At 35.2% G+C, this 22904-nt stretch overlaps 2 protein-coding genes across 2 annotated transcripts; one reads left to right on the top strand and one right to left on the bottom strand.

Annotated features, from left to right (window-relative positions):
- Window positions 1-2437: 2437 nt before the first annotated feature.
- Window positions 2438-12430, bottom strand: LOC111467192 (NADPH-dependent thioredoxin reductase 3-like). The gene is made up of 10 exons (XM_023112008.1): window positions 12191-12430; window positions 9220-9421; window positions 8992-9097; window positions 8415-8680; window positions 6259-6538; window positions 5413-5520; window positions 4914-5000; window positions 4678-4782; window positions 3788-3918; window positions 2438-2764 (listed from the first exon to the last, which is right to left on the bottom strand). The coding sequence occupies exons 1-10, from the start codon at window positions 12402-12404 to the stop codon at window positions 2704-2706; spliced, it is 1560 nt and encodes a 519-aa protein (XP_022967776.1). The 5' UTR covers window positions 12405-12430; the 3' UTR covers window positions 2438-2703.
- Window positions 12431-18739: 6309 nt separating this feature from the next.
- On the top strand, window positions 18740-21826 carry LOC111467268 (heat stress transcription factor B-3). The gene is made up of 3 exons (XM_023112126.1): window positions 18740-19119; window positions 19922-20501; window positions 21724-21826. Exons 1-2 carry the CDS (start codon window positions 18838-18840, stop codon window positions 20357-20359), a joined length of 720 nt encoding a protein of 239 aa, XP_022967894.1. The 5' UTR covers window positions 18740-18837; the 3' UTR covers window positions 20360-20501; window positions 21724-21826.
- Window positions 21827-22904: the final 1078 nt, after the last annotated feature.

The following is a 22904-nucleotide window of genomic DNA, read 5'->3' as shown; positions in this document are numbered from 1 at the left end:
GGATCTAAGCCATGTTGAACCTTCGCTCGCTACCATTACCGTATTGGAAGAGAGCAGCTCAAACGAGCCAACCCCAACAAAAGCCTCGCGGTCAATTCAGAAACACCACAACACGAGACAAGAAAGTCAAACAAAGTATTTATCTCCACCTAGGTAGATAAATAGCGAGGTTGATGTTATAATCGCCTGCTATGAATGAATGTCATAAGGCTCAACCCGAGCTATTGAATTCTACAAGCAGCTAAATGACTTGCTAACATTTGGGTTCATTAGACCCACAAATATCACAGTTAATGATCACCCATGGGTTGGGGAGAGACACTAAGCCAACACCTCCCCTGAAGAAGGGAAACAGAGACAAACCTCTAAAACAACATATGGTCACATAGACGTACCATCCAGACAGAGGAAGAGAAGGGTCGGTCAGAAGTGTCAACCATGACAGTTTCAAGGAGAGAGAGTTCGGATCTAATTGAGATCAAAGCAACGAGTCAAAGAGTGGTGCAAAAATACTATGGACCAGTCGAAGTTATCCACAAGATCAGGAAGACATCATATAGGATCCAATTGCTCCCATGGATGCAAATTAGCCGTGTTGTCCACATCAGTAACATGAAACGTTACTCTCCCGACCTAAAAGATGTCAAGTACAGAGAGGCGACATGACCTTACACAAGGTAGAAGAATCCCCAAGCAAAAGAATTAGGAGAAACTTCGACTGAAGAGACGCAAAGAGTCAACGAACTAAGAAGTAGTTTCAACAGTTCCTTACAAATTGGAAGAGACTCTACAACACTGAAATCAGCTGGAAGCGCATCAAAGAGACTTTTAAAGTCAGCCTCAATCTACAACACCGAGTTGTAAAGAGTGGGTTGATGGAGACGTCAACCAATTGAATGGGGAGGATATCATGGTCATGCTTATCCAAGGTGTGTTTCCTATGGCCGCATGACAAATGTCCTGATCTTGCTTGTCCGAGTCGGTTGACAGATACATCAACCAATTAAGTGGGCTAGGATGTCACGGTCATGCTTGTGCAAGGCGTGTTGCATATGGCTACATGACAGATGTCCCGATCTTACTAGTCCAGTGTTGCCCATGATTGCATGCGCGTTCCAAGCCTCTTTTACATACCTTCATTTTAGATAGACCTTTACCATTTCACGTTGGGTCAATACAAGGGGCATATGAGCATTCACCAAAACCATTTCTACACCCGCCAAGGCTAAAATGCCTCAAAATATACTATAGGAGGATATGACTAGTTGTCACTTCTTCTACTCTAAGTTATATGTTATTTAAGTCATGATATTTCTTTATGTTATGACTAACATTACTTTCTTCGATTCTTCAAATCGATTTCAAATGTAATTCTTCGCTCACGTTTTCTAAACTTTTTCTCGCAACGTGACTCAAGGCTCGAACATACGTCGACGTTGTCTGCGACATCCGAATTTCTCACAAATGACTTGTTTGCTTGGTTAGAACAAGTATCACACAATCGTTATCCCGCTATCGCAAGAGTGCAATTGTGTCACTCAACTTCTTTAGAGGTTACCTTTACATTTTCCTCTACTGGGAGAGTCCAAATTTTCCAAAAAAAAATCGTGGAGTTCACACTTGTCAAGCATACCTTGTAAGAGTGAATATGTGAAACCCCACGAGTAGAGAGATGATCGAAATATTCCTTGTAAGGGTGTGGAAATCTCTCCCTAGTAGACACGTTTTAAAATTCGAACTCTCTAACTAAAATCAAATAATATGGCAGGTGCATTTGCTTATTCCTAACAACAGGTTTGTTGATTCCATGAAGTCGAGCTTACAAACAATTCATTATCTATTCTATACTATACACTAACCTTCATAATTCATAAATCAAACACATTGCACAAACTCATTTTCTCTGTACTTGTTTCTTTAGATAACCAAAACAAATTATATAAACTCATACTTATCCAATATATACTTGTTTAAATCACGAAACAAATACCACTCCTAGCCATTCATAGAATGATTTTCAAACTCGATTTGATACCAAATTAAAAGTTTCTTAATAAAGCCTACCAAAGACGCTTTAAAACTTTACTTATCCATCCCTACAGCACTATACTCGTTCTCCTCCGAAAAAATCTAGTACTACGAGTAAAATGATTTCTTTATTCACACTATGATTAAATTATAGTTTTTTTTTTTTATGTGGTCAACTCCAAATCCTTCTAAAAAAATAATGTTGATGTGACTAACAATAAACGAAACCAAATACGATATTTCTATTCACACTCGAGCCTTGTCAAGTATCAACAAATAAATGAAACTTGAAAAACTGTGAAATTTTTACTTCTTAGAAAAGAAAGAACGAAAAATAAAGAACAAAGATGTATATAAGACTCGAACCTTTTTCATCATAGTCATCATTCATCATAGTCATCATCAAGCCAAAACGAAGAATTAAATTATGATGTATTATGGAAGGAATCGAACCTTTTTCATCCAGAAACTACAACCAAGGAATTTGAGGACGAACCACAGGAAGGAGTCATCCCCTCAAATGAATGCCTGTTCTGTAGATGAGAAGTTTTGCATTTTTTTTTTTTTTCTCAAATCTGTAACGAAAATCTACAAGGTAAAACTTTTAAAGCATTTTCCCACTTGGCTTATTAGTACAAATGAAACAAAATTGAAGGCAGAAGATCAATGGCAACCTCATATGTTTGACTCAATAAACTCTCTGTACTCGCTCTTCATTTTGACTCCAGATATATTCCTACATAAGAGAACCATTGTACAGAATATTGGTGAGAGCTACACCAGAAAAACTTCCATGCCAAGCACCCCATGAGAAATTTCTAAATTTAATATATGGTATAGAAATTCCCTCTCTTTTTGTTATAATGTTCTTGAATCCCACAAAGTTACGAATGTATTAGATAGAACCTTGTTTGTTCAATCATTTAGGCCCTATTTGATATTGATTTTGTTTTTTATTTTCTGTTCTTATAAATTATTCTTGCCTCATAATTTCTTTGGTATATTTTTTTTTAAATATCTTTGAAGTCTTAGCTAAAAAACAAAAAAGTTTTCAAACGCTACTATTTTTAGTTGTAATGATTTGAGAGGCTTTCATTATCACTCGTTAGCATTTTGAATTTTCATTTTTTTTTCTTTTCTTGTACCTCCTCTTCTACGAGTTTGTTTCCTTCGGAAATTTTTGTATCTTTCCATAATATCACTAAGAAGCTTAGATCTTGTTCTAAATTGTTGTGTATACTTTTCTAGATTTTGAATCAATTTTTTAGAACTAAATATAAAAAACATACCTACGTTGAAGTAGTGTTTATAAACTTACTTTTAATTCAACCAATCAAAGGGGTACCGGACAGACTTCTGTTCGGTTTCCTATTTCATAAGATCGCTTAATTTATGTTTTTCTTTATTAATATTTTTATTCGTAATTTACTTTCAAAATATGTTTATGAGATCTAACCAGATTCCTAATTCGAAAACTAGGCTTAAGATGTCAAATTCAGGAAGTGAAAATCTAAACCAAAAGAAACAGAGATGTCTCACATCTAGAGGATGAACAAAGATGTGCAATAGGCACGCTAAATAGACATGGAGTGTGGACAATAAATTCTAGGGCACTAAAATCTAAAAGTGGCAGAAAATATGATTTCATTCTAAAGTCAGAAATGATCATGAGAAAGGCAATGTAAATCCACGTGGAGCTCATCGTAAAGTGGGTGCATTTATGCATCAAATATGACATTAAAAAAAATGCAGAACAGACCTGATCATCTCCTTATTTTTGAAGAACTGCACGCATGGAGTACCCATAATCCCAGCTGCTTCTGCTATTTCTTGGTCTTCCTCAATATCAATTTCAACAAAATGAACATTTTGATCAAATTCATCTATCACCTGGAAGATTACAGTCAGAAGGCTAGTAAGCATCAATGTTCTTCATTAACAACATCATCAGAAGAATATAACAGATAACAGTGTAATCTGTCGTCAAGCATGTCGAAATAAATAATCAGCAGTTTATCAACTGCACATATACGCCTATAAAATCATTACAGACCACTTTTGTTTATTTCTGTTAGATGTGTAATCAGCTCTTTTCATTAAATGGCTGCTCATTCAACCTATTGCTTTAATTTTAAGTACAAAAAAAGATACTAATTTTTCAAAATTTTAAAACCAAGCTAACCAACATAGCCGTGACACTGTTCAATGAAGAAGATTTTTAAACAAGATCCTTCAACTTTATGGGAAGATTTTTACCTACAACCACAAGCTTCTCATGTATAATCCCAAAATTTTTAAAATAATTTTGTGGAAACAAACTACACTGAACATTCTTAAAAGCAAGATCATCAATGTTTCTCTCTCTTTCTTCTCTGACATCTATATGTATTCAGGCTCGCTTATGCCCACCTTGACCAATCTCATGTAACAATCGCATGACCCTACAACTTCGATTATCTTAGAACGTGAAATTGTGAAATTATGTAGATGATCATATCCATGACAACCAGAAAATTTATGTATTTTAATTGATCCTAAAGCACAAAAATGAACAAATTCAACATTTTCTGTAACAGTCCCTGAAATAATAATGCGAGCTGGATGGATTGATCCTACACTTAAGCCAATGAACAACTTGACATTTTCTACCTTGCTGAGAATTGGCTTCAGAGTCCTACATGGGCCACACGTTGGTGACGTATATAGTACACATATAAGCCTGGAGCTTTCGTGGTATAGTTTCCGAAGAGCATACTGTGGAGCAGAGATGTAGAAGATATTAAAAAAAAAATTAGTTAATGACAAATAACATTTTGAAAGCCTCAACTGTAGAAGAATAAAATGATATATCACAAAATTTGAAACATAATGAGAATAATACATACCTGGCCTTTATGCTTTGTAAGTGTGATATCAAAACCTTCTTGAACATCCCGGTCTGTCGGTTCCTTCTTAACCTCTTCAGTTTGGGGCTGCAAAAGCAAATACATAAAGGATTACTTTAGGGTCAATACACTACTTGTGGTAAACCTGCAGCACAAAATGAGTTGCTCAATATACACAAAAACAAGAACAGGACTTTGTCACATGTTAAGTCACTCAAAGCTCAACAAACAAATATTATGGTTGAAAATGCCGAAAAAAACCAAGGTTCGACTTCAAATCAAAAAAAAAAAAAAAAAAAAAAAAAAAAAAAAAAAAAAAAAAAAAAAAAAAAAAAAAAAAAAAAAAAAAAAAAAAAAAAAAAAAAAAAAAAAAAAAAAAAAAAAAAAAAAAAAAAAAAAAAAAAAAAAAAAATCCTAAGTCTCTTCCCACAACTCAGTAATTCTTACTCCAAAAGAGAAAAAATCAGTCAACCAACCAACTTCAATAGGGTTTCAATACCTGGTGGAACTCAATAAGAAGATTCTCGCTCACAAGATAGCGCTCAACTGATAAAGCAGCAATGCATCCAGATCCAGCAGCTGTAATAGCTTGCCTCCATTCATGATCCTGAGAAATTACAAAGAAACAAAATCAAAAGATGATACAAATCATGTCAATCTCATTTTTCCAAGAAAAAAAGATCGATAGAAATTAGATAATGAATTTGACTAGAGAACAGTTTTTGTGCCTCTGTCACATCATGATCACACCATATGGACATGCTCAATTTGCCAACATAGTTCCTTGATTTAGTTGATTTTCAAACATCAGAAGTTGATGCACACTAATACATTACGATGGAAAGATGCTAAAACTAATATTTTCCAAGAGCATGCAAATCTACTACCTGGAGAAGTTACGAGTTACCCTCGAAACATAAGAAAAGTGGGACATTCATTCTCCTAAAAGACTATGTCATAAGCCATATTGCTTTAATTGCAGAAATGGTGAATTGATCAGATATAGAATGAAAAATCCACATAGTTTATTAAAGCAAGAGTTATATGTGGATCTCAAAACTGAAAAGAATTAATTCTATTTTGTGAAAAGGTTAAATTAATTATCAACTTTTCTTGTTTCCTTCCATTTTTCAATGGATAGTTCGTTTCACGTTCAAAATAAATTGAACTTTTACTTCGACTATCATGCTTGGTAAGGCTACATCTGTTTTTAACTGTAATAAACATGAAAATACCCATATAATATGCCTCAGGAGACAATTCTGATGCAAACAAGAGTCTTAAAGAACCTGCACTGGTATGAGCGATAGCAATAATCAAGAATTCACTTTCAGAAGGAAAATACCTGCACATCTCCAGCGGCAAATACACCTTCGACAGAAGTTTTCGCAGTACCATCCTGCACTAACACATACCCAGAGCTATCTAGCTCAACCTGGCCTTTCAATAACTGGCTGTTTGGTGAATGACCTATTCCATAAAATAAACCCTTTGCCTCAAGCACTGATTCTTCCCCAGAATCAACTTTTCGAACTAAAATGCCAGACATTTGCCCTTTTGTATTGCTAACAATGTCCACAGCTTCCGTGTTAAAGTGCAAGGTAACATTTGGACAGTTGAACACTCTGAAACATTCGTGATAATCAACCTGTTAAACAAACATTCAGGGAGTTGAAAACTCACATACAAATTGTTTATTAAACCTAGAGACAGTTGGGAGTCAGTACAAAAGGCTGTAGAGCCAAGTACAAGGCGACTATTACGAGCATAATTTATATAGAACAATGAGCCTAGAAAAGCATGAAATTATTGTTACACAACTGAGAAGAGGAATGAAAAATTACGTTTTAAAGACACTCTAAAATTTATCCAGCCTACCGAGTTTTCAAGTCTTTCACTATTCTCAAAAGACTCTACACTAGGTTGGTAAATTGAAGTTTTGATTTCCTTCTTCTCGCATATCCAATCACTTAATAGACCGTACTGTAGGATTTCCCATAACTCAAAAAGTCACCTATTCTAATGCACACGATAGATTGTTTCGATATCGCCAAATGAACATATAGAAGAAATAAAAGAAAACAATACAAACCAGTTCTGCAAATAACAAACATGTCATTGTCTACTTTATTCCATTATAGAAATCCAAATGTCCTAAGAGGATTAATATTCTAATATGGATTATAATAGTTGTTTGAATTCCTCGTAAGTATTACAACTGAAGATCCATTCAACTACTTTATTGCTTTCTTGGTGTCCTCTATGTTGCTCGGACTCAGAAACATTAATCACTTATTCTCTGATTGTTCTTTTGCCTTATCTTGCTGGCACAAGTTTTTTGACACATTCAGAATTCAATAGGTTTTCCACAACAACTCTAAGTGCAATTCTACTCACCTACTCTCCGTGCCTTGCCTTCCTTCTAGACCTTATCTTTTGTGGGTCAATGCTTCTATAGCTGTTATCCCCAAACTTCAATGGGAGCAGAATCTGAGGATTTTTTAAAATAAGGAAAGAAATTGGTTGGCATGTTTTGAGACGGCCAAGCTTAAAACATCCCGTTGTTGTTCTCTATCCAACCATTGTCAAGCATTTTCTCTTCAAGATATTTGCTTCAATTGGGAAGTTTTCATTTTTACTTGATCATTCTGTTTTGTATTGGTTACATTATTTATTACCTCTTTTTTATTTCTTTCTTTGCTATTTCTCCTTTGTAGAGCTTGTATTTAGAATTAATGAAAGTTTTGTTTCCTTTCCTTTCGAAAAAAAAAAAAATGATGTCGTCCTCCAAATAGGAATAAGCTTGCTTTTGAATTTTGATTAAACTAAAAGTACAGACAGTAGACAAGTTTGCATCCAATAGATCATTGAGCTCTAAAAGTACCTAATAGGTCCTTCCTTTTAATTGTGTGTTTAAAAAGTTTGTCATATTAAATTTTTAAAAAATTAACCAATCTATTAGTTAGACATTGAATATTTGTCCGATGGGACCTTAAATTTTAAATTTTGTGTCTAATATATCCATGAATTTAAGAAAATTTGAAACTTTAAAATTGGTCGAGGGTTAATAAGACACAAAAAGTTCAAAAAGCTATTAAAAATTTTTAAAATTTTAGAGACTAAATAAACACATTTGAAAGTTGAAAAACTAAACTTGTAATTCATACCTAAATTTTTAAGACAACAAATATTTATTAAAAGGATATAACACGACACAGGCCATAGAAGTTGGTAAGCCAATTTGGATAGTTTAAACTTTAAAGTCAGCAGTCACTACAATTCACTAGCATAAAGTAGATAGCAGGAAACCCCATAATAGTTTCCAAACGAAAGGTTTCTCTTCCCAGAAACACGTTATTATATTCCTATTTAAAAAGACAGACACACAGCAAAGGTCGGAAGATAAGACATTCTTACCCTAAAAGTACATGGTATTTACAAGATATCTAACCAACTACTACAAAATAAAAATGATTCATTGCCAAAATATTGAATGCATACCTATCTTGCATTGCTTTAGAAGCCCTGAGTTGATCCTTGCGCACAAGTAAATGAACATGACGAGCATATTTAGTCAGGTACAAGGCTTCCTCTGTTGCTGTATCACCTCCTCCAACAACAGCAAGTACTTGCCCTTTAAACAAGGGTGATGCTCCATCACAAATCGCACAAGCACTAATTCCCCTACTCCAAAATTCATCTTCACGAGGTAACCTAAGTCGTCTTGCTGTCGCTCCTGTTGCATATATTATACTATGGCACTTAACCTGGAACGTTTGAGGAAAAGCCAAAGAAGAAAATCAGGAAGAAAAGAAGCAACGTGTATTTATTAAACACCAACACGGATTAACTGAATTGGTTATAGGCATAAACAGGAAATAAATAATGAAATGCATCAAAACAGGGAAAAGGCTGAAGTCCAAATTATTCTTTGATTCTTAGGTAACAAAAGAAAAATGTTCAGGAAAAGTACTAGCACAGTATGAACTGATGATTATACATAAACATAAAAGCTCTTGAAGAGGAAGTCAAGAATCCAGAGTTTATTCATACATTTTGATAGAAAATAATCCATTACCTTGCGTTCACTACTTTGTACAGTAAATGGTCTATTCTTCAAATCAATAGACTCCACATCTTCCTGAAATAATTCAGCTCCCCATCGCTCAGCTTGCTTCCGCATCCTGTCCAATATAATACCAAGATTATAACCAATAAAATCTCTTCCCATGGATCCTTAATGTCTCTTCCATTGTGTAGAAAGCAAGAAGAACCAAAGAATTTCCCATACTTCATATTACTTTACCTATCCATCAGATCTGGACCAGTAATTCCATCAGGAAAGCCAGGAAAATTCTCCACTTCTGTAGTAGTCATTAACTGTCCTCCAGGAACACCACCTGCTTGGAAACCCTCAAACACTACAGGTTTTAAATTTGCCCGAGCTGCATATATGGCTGCAGTATGTCCAGCAGGACCAGAACCTATGATTACCAGATTCTCAACTCCTGTTATAAAGAACACATGATCATTCTCATTATCGTATGGCAAGTACACATCAAAATTACAACTTTTTACACATAAATGAAAATAAATAAAAACTTATACCTAGCATTTCCACATATTAAAAGCCAATTTTTTTCATTACATGAAGGTAACTATATCATGCAAAAGGATAGAAGAAAACCTTGCAAAGTTCTCAGCCAAAAAAGTATATAGAATTGCAAAATCATATGTGGTCATTAAGTTTATATGTCAACCAAATAAATTACAACTACAATGTCTACATTACAACTGTGAAGAGGAAAGCTAAATGAAATGTTGGGATGAGTGAAATAACTTCGACATGCGTGAGTGTCAGAGTCAGCTTGTGTGCACCTCGACTAGAATCGTTGGGATAAATAAAATAAATGAGAAACAATTATTTCTAGAACAACAGCTCCTTTCAGCTTGGAAGGAACTTATCCAACTACATTACATGCATCAGCCTAGATATTGTCCAAGGAACAAGAGGACATATTGATCATGAGGTACAAAGGGAGAAATGCCTATTATCAGTTCAAAATCGTGTAAAGAATCACATTTCCACTTTTATTTATTTTTTTTATAAGAAACCAAGCTTCCATTGAGATTGATGAAAAAATATACAACGGCATACAAAAAACAAGCCCAAGAAAACAAACACCTTCATGCCCAATTTCAAAAAGGAGTCCTAGTCCAAAGAATAAGGGTAAGCTGATAATTACAAAAATAATTATTTACAAATACTCATAAAAAAGGAAAAATCCTAATCAAATCCAAAAAAAATCCACCCCGACCTCTCCACCCCACAAAAAAATTCTAAAGTTTCTCTCAAACCAAACACCCCACAACATGGCAAAAAAGCAAAGCTGCTAAAGGTTCCTTTCTTTGTAATGGAAAGAAGGGTTGAAGAGCACCTCCTCAAACATCAAACACTTGATATTACGGACATGTTAAATAAGGAAAGGAAGTATAACAGGATTCCACTCAACACCAACCAACTGAATTAAGGCCAATCTTCCCTTTTGGTAGAAGAAAACCTTTTTTCCACAACAACCTTTTCTGAATTTTCTCCACCACCAAAATCCAAAAGCACATAGATCTTAGATTATCACCTAGAGAAAGACCAAGATAAGCAACAGGAAACTGACTAACTTCGCACCCACCAAAGAGGCCCAATAGCTTGAGTTTGCAGGCTCACACTTACTTCAAAAATGGTGTTTTTCCAACGATTTATTCTTAAACTTAATATAGGTTGAAAGAAAAACAAAAATTCATTAAGATTCCTAAAGGAGTTCTCCTTTTCATAATAGAAAAAGAGAGTGTCGTCAGCAAATTGATGACGCAACAACTGAATTCCATCATAACCCACCAGAAGGCCCTCCACCACACCTTTCTCCACACCAGCATACACCAATCCGCTAAGAACGTCCAACATCAGATGAAACAGAAAGAGCAAAATAAGATCGCCTTGCCTAAGACTCTGCAAATATTTTCCCCCTTGGTTTGCCATTGACCAATATGGTGACGTTAGCTGACCAAACACAATTCTAACTCCATGCTCTCCATTTAAACCAAAAACTTTTTTGCACAAAACTCTATCCGGGAAGCCCCAGCCCACGTGTTTCTTAAAATCTACATTCATAATCACCCCTTCTTTCTTCCTCACTCTATAATCCTCAATGGCTTCACTTGCAATCAAAACTTATTCTAAAATTTGCCTACCCACAGTAAAAGCTCTTTGGCCGTTCAAATTAGTACTTGGGAGCATTTTCCTGAGTCTCTCTCTATAGTATTCGACTTCGAAAGCTTTTCTTTTTTGGGATCAGACAAACATAAATCTCATTCATAGCAGTGTCTATAATTCATACCTGGTTAAACTCACTGAAAACATTTCCTAAGTCCTCCCTCACATTCAAAGTTATCTGGATAAAACGCCATAGTGAAATGATCCGGCCCTAGTGAGTTATTATTATCAAGGATCCTACTTAAAAAAAAAAAAAAAAAAAACATGCTTAATGATTATATTTCCGAACATTAGAAAACTAGAAAAGGTAAGAAAAATCGTAGTCACGTGGAAAATGGAGACCATGGATTTCACATCAGAAAAATTAAGCATCAAAATTAAAGTGCTAAAAAACTTTACTACAAGATTTAAAATGTTGAGGTCTCAATATTTTTATAGCAATTTCGATAAAATATCGATGTCAATGTCAATGGATATTTCTTGAAAAAATTGTGAAAACAAAAAATTCAAAAAAACTTTTTAAATTAATAAATTAACAATTTAAACTTGATGAATTAAAATTCTCGTTGTTTCAACGTTATATTCGAGTATTAGAACAAGCTGTAGCTCGATTCTCATCAAAACGACAGAAAATGAAGACGAGATATTCAGATCACAAAGCTTTACTGCAGCAGACTTTACAAAAACGCACAACCTCCAAAAGATAAAAGTTCAAAGACTACGCTAATAAAAACATGCGCATTGATTATATATCCAAAACGCAAGAAAAATCGTAGGATTTCACATAGGAAACATCAACATCAAAATCAATTTCCAATCTCGAAATTCCTCAAAACAACGAAAAGTCTAGAGAAGCCGCACAAACCTTCAGCTTGACCCCTAAACACAGTCACACATCCAATTCAACAGATGAAAACACAGTTACACACTTAAAAACACGGCATAAATACATACATTAACAGAGATAGAGATAGAGACAGAGACAGAGAGGAGCAAAAATGGACAGGACCTGGAGAGGTGGAGATGTCATCGGAAGAGGCGCGAGGGCGAAGAAGAGGACGAGAAGGAGGAGAGCGGAAGGAGGAGCGGCGACGAGAGGAAGGAGAGCGGAGGAGGATGAGGCGATGAGGAGGCGGAGGAAGAGCATTGGAGAGGGCGGCCATGGCGGAGATGTGGTGGGAGGAAACGGAGGGGCCGATTCCTATCTGGAGAGAAGCAGCCATCTGAGTTTGAGACCATACAAAAGGAAGCACTCGGAGTTAAAAACGATACAGATTACAGACAGCTTTCTTGGGGATTGTGACACACGCGCTCTATGTTTTATCCGGAACTCGCTTCCGTTATGCTTATATTGGATTTCAGATTCTCCACGTGGACTTCAATAAAATGGGACTATTAGAGAAAATAATAATAATAAAAGGTAGCACTCTATGCCTAGACTTTGGATCGGTTCTCGCTTCTAGACGTAAGGACTATCCACACCATGAACCGGTACTAGCTCTTGGAGGTCACCGTACATAGAATTATTTTCAACTAGCTTGCTAGTCATCGGGAGGTCACCTAACATAAAATTATTTTCACGCACATCGAGATGTCACCTAACATAAAATTATTTTCACGCACATCAAGAGTTCATCCAACATAAAATTATTTTCACGCATATCGAAAGGTCATCCAACATAGAACTATTTTCAAGTCATTTGTAAGTGCTCGGGAGGTTAACCAACATATAATTATTTTCAAGCAGCTTGTAAGTGCTCGGGAGGTCACCCAGCATAGAATTATGTCCAAGCAGCTTGTAAGTGCTTAGGAGGTCACTCAACATAGAATTATGTCCAAGCAGCTTGTAAGTGCTCAGGAGGTCACCCAGCATAGAATTATGTCCAAGCAGCTTGTAAGTGCTCGGGAGGTCACCCACCATAGAATTATGTTCAAGCAGCTTGTAAGTACTTGAGAGGTCACCTAGCATAGAAGTGAGAAGCAGCTTGTAAGTGCTGGGAGGTCACCCACCATAGAATTATGTTCAAGCAGCTTGTAAGTGCTCGGGAGGTCACCCACCATAGAATTATGTTCAAGCAGCTTGTAAGTGCTCGGGAGGTCACCCACCATAGAATTATGTTCAAGCAGCTTGTAAGTACTTAAGAGGTCACCTAGCATAGAAGTGAGAAGCAGCTTGTAAGTGCTCGGGAGGTCACCCAACATAGAATTATTTTCAAGCAGCTTGTAAATCTTCAAGAAGTTACCCGACATAGAATTATTTGAAGCAACTTGTAAGAGTGAACACTATCCCACAAATCAACATGAATTCTTTTAGCATACATTGTTTTCACTTACATACCTTCTAAGAAAATTCTCAGGAAATCGATTGTTCCAAGCAATTTGTAAGAGTGAGAACTATCCCACCAATCAACACGGAGCCTTTCAATATATTTTATTCTCACTCGCATATTTCTTTAGAAAATTCTCAATAGGTCCCCAAACGTGAAATTGTTTCAAGCAAAGTGACACAATTATACTATGAAGAGAGTAGGTTGTGACCTTCACGTCAAGACAAGCAAAGCAGCGACCATCAAGAGGCACTAATTCGAGGACCAATATAGAAAAATACCATGATGCGACCGAGGGAGACGATGTATCATTCAACACTCCCAAATTTGAATTGAGTTGGGTTCATTATTTAATAAGGGTTATTCAGGTTGAGAAAAGCTTACAACCCGAGCAATTAAATTAGGTCTAAAAAAATGTCATAACTCGACCCGATCCAACTTATAAACCCTAAATTTTGAGGTTAAAATTCCATTTTTTTTTAAATAAATAGGATTTTATATACATTCACCAGCCTCCTTATCAACCACTTATAAAAATTGATTAAACTATAAAAACTAAATTATGATATCAAACCAAAATATGAAATAAATTGAAGTTAAATTTATAATTTAACTTATTATTATTTTTTGTTATTAAATAAAATATTTAATTAATTAATTTTTTCATAAGGGCAAAACGGGTAAAGAATTATGTAACGTGGAGAAAGGGTTCAGCGGCCAAACCAAATTGAAATCCGATTTATTTTAGTCAAAACTGAACCATTTTTTTTTCACCTTTTCACATTAGCGCGTGTGTTACACGCTTCTCCAAATGCATTTAATTCACAAATTTACTCAATAGTCCCTAAGAAAGTTAGAATTTAATTATTGTAATTTTAAATGTTAAAATTCCATTCTTACCCTTTTAATTTTATCAAAATTATAAGGAATAAATTCTAAAATTTTCAAACTTTGAGTTAAAATCGTCATTTTATCAAATTACAGGGACTAAATTTCAACTTTCTTTCTTATTTTTTCTCCCCGTACACACGAGTTATATTTGACCAGATTCTTCTATGGGTTAAAATCATCATTTATCAAATTATAGGGACTAAATTCTAACATTTTTTTATATAAAAAAAAAATCTCTCATTCTTCTAATTATTGGTTAAAATCGTCATTTTATCAAATCATAGGGACTAAATTTCATTTTTTTTCTCTCCAATACACGAGTCATATTTTATCGGATTCTTCCAACTAATAGACCAACATACTCTAAAGTTTAAAAAATATCTCGTACAATAAATTTCTCATGAAACATATTTCCACGTCTATAGGGTCAGCCCCGGGGCGGAACTCCCCTCACCCTCTACATTTTGCTGAGCTGCATGTGGTCCAGGTTAGGTAGGGAAGATGATGCCTCATCTGGGTTGCCATAATAATTATTAATCCACGACCCACTCCACGAGAACTCACTGGATAGGTCGGATGGTGATGACAGAGGAAGCCCCTGCCCCGTCCCCACACTCAAGACTAGCGGGAATAAAGGGATCAAAACCATCATACCTACGAGAGAATACACGTAGATGCGAATCCAAGAAACGAATAAAGAAATGCTAAATCACAACAATATATACATAAGAAGTACAAGTTGAAGGTCATACTTCTCTTTCAAATGAAAAGAATAACGACGACATTCTCTTCGGTCGTCTTTGGCCTTGTAATACATGTGTGAACGTTGAAAGTGTATCGTCTCCCGTGTTTTCTATATACACGCAAAATAGAGGAATGTTTGAGGAGTTGAACTAATGAACACGACTGGTAATTTTCAAAGTGGCTTTTGTACTAACATGAATGTAGTAATTTTCAAGCGTTTATAGCAACTCAAGCTCACCGTTAGCCGATATTGTCTTTTTTGGGCTTTCCCTTTCGAACTTCCCCTCAAGATTTTTAAAACGCGTCTACTAGAGAGAGGTTTTCACGCCCTTATAAAGAATGTTTCGTTCTCCTCCCCAACCGATGTGGGATGTCACAGATTTGGATCAAATCATTTATAACAATTATAAATTGATCGAATCAATACTATTGCCAACATAAAGCATCAAACCTCATTCATACACTGCATACCTTGTAAGTTGTTGTTAGGATCGCACAACAACACACCCTCAATCTAGATGAACACAAATAACAAAATAGAGAAAATGCAAGGAGAATATTGGCTAAAAGTTTTGTATTGATGACTACAAGTATATCCCGTAAGAGAATACAAAAAAAATTTCAAATGGCTGAGGATTATATATATATATATATATATATATATATATATATATATAAAGTTTTGTATTGATGACTACAAGTATATACAACAAGAGAATACAAGAATACAGACAATGTACTTTATATGTCATTTACTATATAACAGTTGACTAAACTATAAATAACCCGTCTCCCTAACCTAAAATTTATTGCTCAAAATTATTATTAAAAATTAAATAATTAAGTACGGGATTTTAGGACATAAATTTAAATAGGATGACAATAAATTATTCCAGAATAGGAATGAACATTTGAACCCAATTATCCAACAAAAAAACATAAATAAAAAATTTCACTCACGACAACGATGCAACTCTTCCAAAGACCAATTCTCTCGGTGTAGGGCTTCTAATCTCTAAACTAATCAGTATGAAAGATCGACATGACGTGATTTACAATGATTTTCTTAAAAAAAAAAACGTTTTAACTATAACAAATTTAACATTTTTATATTATTTATTTCGAAACTTGAACTTTCAATCGCATAGATAGAATTTCTTATTAGATTATGATAATTAACGATAGATCAAACTCTTGTAGATGATATGAGCTAAGGCTCTTCAAATGGATAGAAGCTGGTTGAGAATAGTACCAAAATTTACGTACGATTCTATGATTCAAATTGAGAAGGCTACAAGTTATTCTCCCCGAACAATTACCTATCTCATTTGCATCATCGAGCAAATTCTTGGATGACAAGCTTACGAGCACATCATGATCGAGTTTTAAAATAACGTGACGTTTATGAAATAGAGTATAAAAAATTTTGTTCAAGATTATCTTTATAAGGTAGGTGTTGACCCACCGCTTGACTTTCTCTCCTAGAGATGAAATTAGGTGAAGAAATTGTGTTGTTGTAATCAAAGAAAGTGAAGCATCAAACTCCCCCAACTAAAAAAAAAAAAAAAAAAAAAAAAAAAAAAAGAAAATAGAGAAGAGAAAATTAATTTCGGTCGAGCAAAACCCGTCGATCGACTTAGAGTTGTATTGAATTAAACCACATGTTCTACCGTTTATGCATGCCAACCTGTGTATGCACCTTGGTACTTCTATGGGCAAATCAAGGCTTGGAGAGGATCATTGAGCGCCATGTTGAATGTCTCTATCATTAATGTTGCACTTGAGTAAATGACGGGTATCAACTCCATTGTGTTACTATCAACAAGGCTTGGAGAGACTTAAGAGAATTGAAAGTTACTATCAATACCAACAAGGTGCACTTTCACTTTCGTCTTTATGACTCAATGATAGAAATTTCAAAATTAGTGTCCTCTTGAAAATCACGACATGTCATAAACTATATTTAATTCAACGAGTAGCATACGTTTCATGCCATCCATATTTTATCTAGGTGGCTATCAACTCCATTGTGTCATTCCTTATCATGTTATTCTAAACAAACGTATCATATTCACACAGCGAACTTTAGGAGTAGAGATTTGAACTTCTAATATGAAATTATATGAATTAGTCCGTTCAGCTTTACTCACTTTATCATTTAAATAGAAATTATTTTTGAAGCTCAACAATATGTGAGAGAGGAAGCGTTCAAACTTTTAATTTCTTAGTCGAGAGTAGAGATTTCCATTTTACCGCCTTGAACGGGGAGGGGAATGAGAGAGGAATTGAAATAATTTTTTCCGGTTAGATAAATGGGTCCAGGAACGGGATTATATTCCCAGTCCTATTCCGCCTAATTCCCCACCTGCTCTAACACATGCAACAGTTCTGCTTTTTGACTATATTAATAAACAAATTAATTTGTCACAATCGCACTCTTGATGGCAGCAGACTTGCAATTGTGCGGCACTCACCTTCCAACGACAAGTGAGCTAAGCCAATTCATTCTTACCTTGCCTATGGCTAAGCGACGTATGCTCGAGCGTCGAGCCTCGGTTTAAGAGAAGATTGTAGAAAACGAAGGTAGAGAGAGATTTTCGAAAGAGATGTTATATAAGCAAGGAAGAGAGTAACAATAACGGTTCACAGTATATAACTTTGGGTAGGGAGAAGTTGACTTGATAATATTTAAACCAAATACGGTTGTGTTGTAATATTATAATTTAAATTTTAAAAAATTATTTTGGAAGAACATATTTTATATTATATTATATACACCTCTAAGAAATTTCCAAAAATAAATAAAGAATTTTGCGGATATGGAGAATAAAATAGGTGGTGAGACAGGACTAGGAAAGTTTTCTTGTCTCTGTCCCACCCCGTAAATATCTCTAATTGAGAGTATATATTTTAACTAATTAAATTATATCGCTTACATTAACATTTAAATAATTTTTTCGCGAAAAAACAGCTCCATTTCAAAACCGTCCTAGAACGTAAGCGAAAACTCGTCGGTTTCGCAAAATTCAACTCCCAACCATCTCGTTGAGGGCATTCCCCACTCCAATGCCAAGAAATAATTTTTTTGCTACCAAGCGAAAAAACCGCTCCGTTTCAAAACCGCACTAGAATGCAAACGAAAACGCGCTGATTTCGCAAAATTCAGCTCCCAACCATCTCGTTGGGACATTTCTCACCCCAATGCCAAGAAATAATTTTTTCCTACCGAGCGAAAAAAACTGCTCCATTTCAAATCAAAACATTCTAGAATTCATAAATCAAACAAATTAAATAAATATGATTATCGTCAAAATTCAAACACTAAAACTATAGTTTAACCTTAAAAAAAAATATATTTATTTTCCCAAAACCTCTCATTCACTCCATTGACCAAAAGATGGTTAGTCAAACCACACCACATTACAAGAAAACCATACTCTTTTACCCCAACAACCAAAATTCAATCTTTTTCAAACATCATTAAATTTATTAAAATTTTTATTTATTTAATTATTTTTTAAATAAATTAATTTACAGGATCACCCAACAATCTCTGACTATAAACATAGAAATGGTCCATTTTTTAATTTTTAAAAAAAAACCCATTAATTCTCTTCTTCTAAAGTCTCTAAAAATCCAATCTTTCATTCATTTCCTCATCACTTTGCGTTGAATTTTGGTGTTTTGAGTGTTCATGGAGGCCGGAGTGAGCAATAATAATGGTGATCAGAAGGGGTTGCGGTTGCCGTCGCCGCCGCGGACGGTAGAGAGTATGATCAAAAAGTCAACGCCGCCGCCGTTTCTGGTGAAGACTTATACGGTGGTGGAGGATCCAGCGACGGACAAGGTGATATCGTGGAACGGCGAGGGGACGGCGTTTGTGGTTTGGCAGACGGCGGAGTTCGCAAAGGATGTTTTGCCGAAGCTCTTTAAACACTGCAATTTCTCTAGCTTTGTTCGCCAGCTTAATACATACGTACGTATTATTTTATTTATTTATTTATTTATTTTTACTCTTTTAAACCCTATTTTAAAATTTTTTTCCTCTAATTTTCGGGTTGAATTACAAATATGAATAGACAAAACCCGAACGACCACAAAGGAAGAACGATCATCTTAGATTAAGAAAAATTGTAGAAAATATTTTCCCGAGAAGTTTAATTTCTGATCCTTTTAATCGTGTTTAATGATTAATGAGTTAATACATTAAAAGCTTCTAATAAATTTTTAAATTTTAAATAAATTTTTGTCTAGTAATTTCTAGAGTTGTCATAGAATAGATATCCTAACTAGTGGTTATAATTTTATAAACTTATTTATATTTTGATACTTTAAAAAATAATGAAAATTAAATAAATAATATATTCTTTTAAATATTAAGAAAGAAAAAATTTAATTTTCCATTTTTATTAAATACTTTATAAACCTAAACCCATTTTCCAAAATTTTATTTTATTTTTACCAACCCATTGTTTTTTAAAAATAAAAAAGTAGGGTCCTTACATGCCACGTGTCATTTAATTGCAAATGATTGACTTGGTCAAAACCAATTTGAATTAATTATTCTTATATGTAATTTAATTATATTTATTTATTTATTGTAAAATTACCTTTAACTAATATGTTTTATTAAGAACTTAATCCATTTTAGAAGAAAGATTAAGGACAAAATAGTAAATCTAGTGAATAAGAGTAAAGTACTATAGCATTTAGGGTTTAAGGTTTATAAGTTGATAAGCTGATCGATCGTTCTCTCAAAGTTTAAATTTTTATTGAAGGGGTTTCGAAAGGTGACGACAACAAGGTGGGAGTTTTGCAACGACAAATTTCGAAAGGGTGAAAAGGAAAAGCTTTGTGAAATACGAAGACGAAAGGCATGGACGAACAAGCAACAACACGAGGTACAACACGAGGTCGATGAAGATCAGAGATCTTCCTCCTCAAACTCATCTTCGTCACAATACAATACACTAATGGATGAGAACAAGAGGTTGAAGAAGGAAAATGGGGCCTTAAGCTCAGAGCTTGCAAGCATGAAAGAGAAGTGCAGAGAGCTTCTTGATTTGGTGGCTAAGTATGGGAATGGTTCAAGGAAAGAAGAAGAAGATGAGAGGCCAAAGCTGTTTGGAGTGAGGTTGGAAGTTGAAGGAGAGAGGAGGAGGAAGACAAAAAGGGCAGAAGAGACAACTCTTTTGCCTTCTCAATCATGCAAATGAAGGCATAGTAGATAGAATTATTAAGCTATTTATGAAGAACATAGAAGCATAATCTGTAAAAAAAAAATGACTTTATAAAAGGTTAATAAGGGCTGAATCGTTAACGTGTAAAAAGATGGGCACAAGCTCGATCTTTCGATCCATATTGTTAAGGATATTTAGTAATAAATTATAGTTTACCATATATACTATATTTGATATTTTATTATAAGGCAAATAAATATTTGCCTTATTATTATAGGTATCTTTCCATTTATTGTTATTTCCATTTATTACTATTTCCATATCCTTGTAATTCACTTGATTATAAATAAGATAACTTTCACACCATTTAGGTAGTGTGGTGAATTAATCAAACATTCACATGGTATCAGAGCCCTCTCGGTTTAACAACCCCGATCCTTTCTTTTCAATGGCTTTTGAATCCTCTAATCTTCTTCTCCACCACCATTGTTGGCTTTGACGGCGCAGGGGTAGTCTTCATGGCTGCCGCAGGCGGAGCCGATTGATTACTCTGGCTCCACCCTATTGACCTCCAAATCACCTTTCGTCATACTCTGTACATACAACCTTACCTTTTCCAACCCAATCGGTTTTCCCCTNGGCCAATATAGTCTCTCTCATTTTCTTCCCAATCAACCTTCATCCTTCACATAAACTCTAACCTAAACCTATCAACCTTTTGCAGAGATTTACCTTCGGAATCTGGGTGCCGCACTGGCCTATTCGCCAACCAAGTTGCCACCGCCCTTCCTGCCAAAATTGGCTTCTTCGCCCGATGAGGCGACTCTTCCGACTGCCCTTCTCGCCAAAATTGGCTCCTTCGCCCAATGTGGCGACTCTTCCGGCTTCAACATTGTCTTTGTCCCTTGCTCTAGGTTTCCCCTTCTACTTCTTGGGGTTAGAAATATTCTCACCAGAGCCAAGGCAGCATCGTCGCTAAGCGACAATCCCTCTTCATGGGTTAGACATATTCTCGCCGAAGCCAAGGCAGCATTGCCGCTGAGCGGCGATTCCTCTGCAATTTTCGATGGCCAAGAACCGGGTTGTTAGCATCTTCAAGAAAAGTGTTTCTCAACCTCTTTGAATTTTTCAGATTCAAGCTTCACGTTCGTTTAAATCCGACGCTTAGCTTGCGGTGGGGTGTTAAGGATATTTAGTAATAAATTATAGTTTACCATATATACTATATTTGATATTTTATTATAAGGCAAATAAATATTTGCCTTATTATTATAGGTATCTTTCCATTTATTGTTATTTCCATTTATTACTATTTCCATATCCTTGTAATTCACTTGATTATAAATAAGATAACTTTCACACCATTTAGGTAGTGTGGTGGATTAATCAAACATTCACACATATGATCGATGTAGTTGACATTATTTCTAAAAAGGTTGGTTAAATCTCGTGATTGTAATAGCCAAGTAGATATTGTTCTTTTCGGGCTTTCTCTTTTTGGGTTCCGTTCAGGGTCTTTAAAACGTGATAGCTAGTGAGAGGGAGTAAGGATGATTCGTTCCCCTTTTCAACATTTGGGATCTCACAATCCACCCCCTTTCAAGGCCCAGCGTCCTTGCTGGTACATCACTCAGTGCATAGCTCTAATACCATTTGTAATAGCCCAAGCCCACTGTTAATAGATATTATCCGCTTCGGCCTGTTATGTATTGTTGTCAGCCTCACGGTTTTAAAATGCGTATGCTTGGAAGAGGTTTCACGCCCTTATAAAGGATGCTTCATTCCCCTCTTCAACCGAAGTAGGATCTCGCAATCCACCCCCTTCCGAGGCCCAGTGTCCTTGCTGACACATCACTCTGGTGCCTAGTTCTGATATCCTTTGTAACAGTCCAACCCACCGCTAACAAATATTGTTCGCTTTGGCCCGTTATGTATCACCGTAAGCCTCATAGTTTTAAAACGTGTCTGATAGGGAGAGGTTTCTACACCTTTATAAATAATGCTTCGTTTCTCTCTCCAACCGATGTGAGATCTCACAATTTACCCCCTTTCAGGGTTCAGCGTCCTCTCTGGCACATCGCTCTATGCCTAGCTTTGATACCATTTGTAACAACTCAAACCCAACGGTAACAAATATTATCCCCTTTGGCCTGTTATGTATCGTTGTTAGCCTCACGGTTTTAAAAAACATATGGTAGGAAGAGATCTCCACACCCTAATAAAGAATGTTTCGTTACCCTTTCCAACCGATGTGAGATCTAACACTGATGCTCTCTTTTAGATCGATCTGTCAAATAAGAAATGGTAGACTTGAATCTAAAAAAAAAAGTAATTGGAAATGATCTAACAATGGCTTTGAGTGCAGGCTAGAGCCGCGGGAAACCATAGAACGAAAATCATAAGAACCAATAAGTCATTAAAATAAGCATTTGTTGTTAATGAAGGTTGAAAATGAGAAATAGAAATAGAATTGAGATTGAAAGTATGATCTTCATTTATGTTTAAATAGGATACAAACTACCTAAAAATAAATAAAATATATGTCTAATCAAATCTAAAATAAAATATACTACTAACCCAC

Source organism: Cucurbita maxima, unplaced genomic scaffold (assembly GCF_002738345.1).
Source record: "Cucurbita maxima cultivar Rimu unplaced genomic scaffold, Cmax_1.0 Cma_Scf00033, whole genome shotgun sequence".
Lineage (NCBI taxonomy): Eukaryota > Viridiplantae > Streptophyta > Magnoliopsida > Cucurbitales > Cucurbitaceae > Cucurbita > Cucurbita maxima.
The sequence above is the reverse complement of the archived record's forward strand: the minus strand, read 5'-3'. Positions and strand labels throughout refer to the sequence as shown.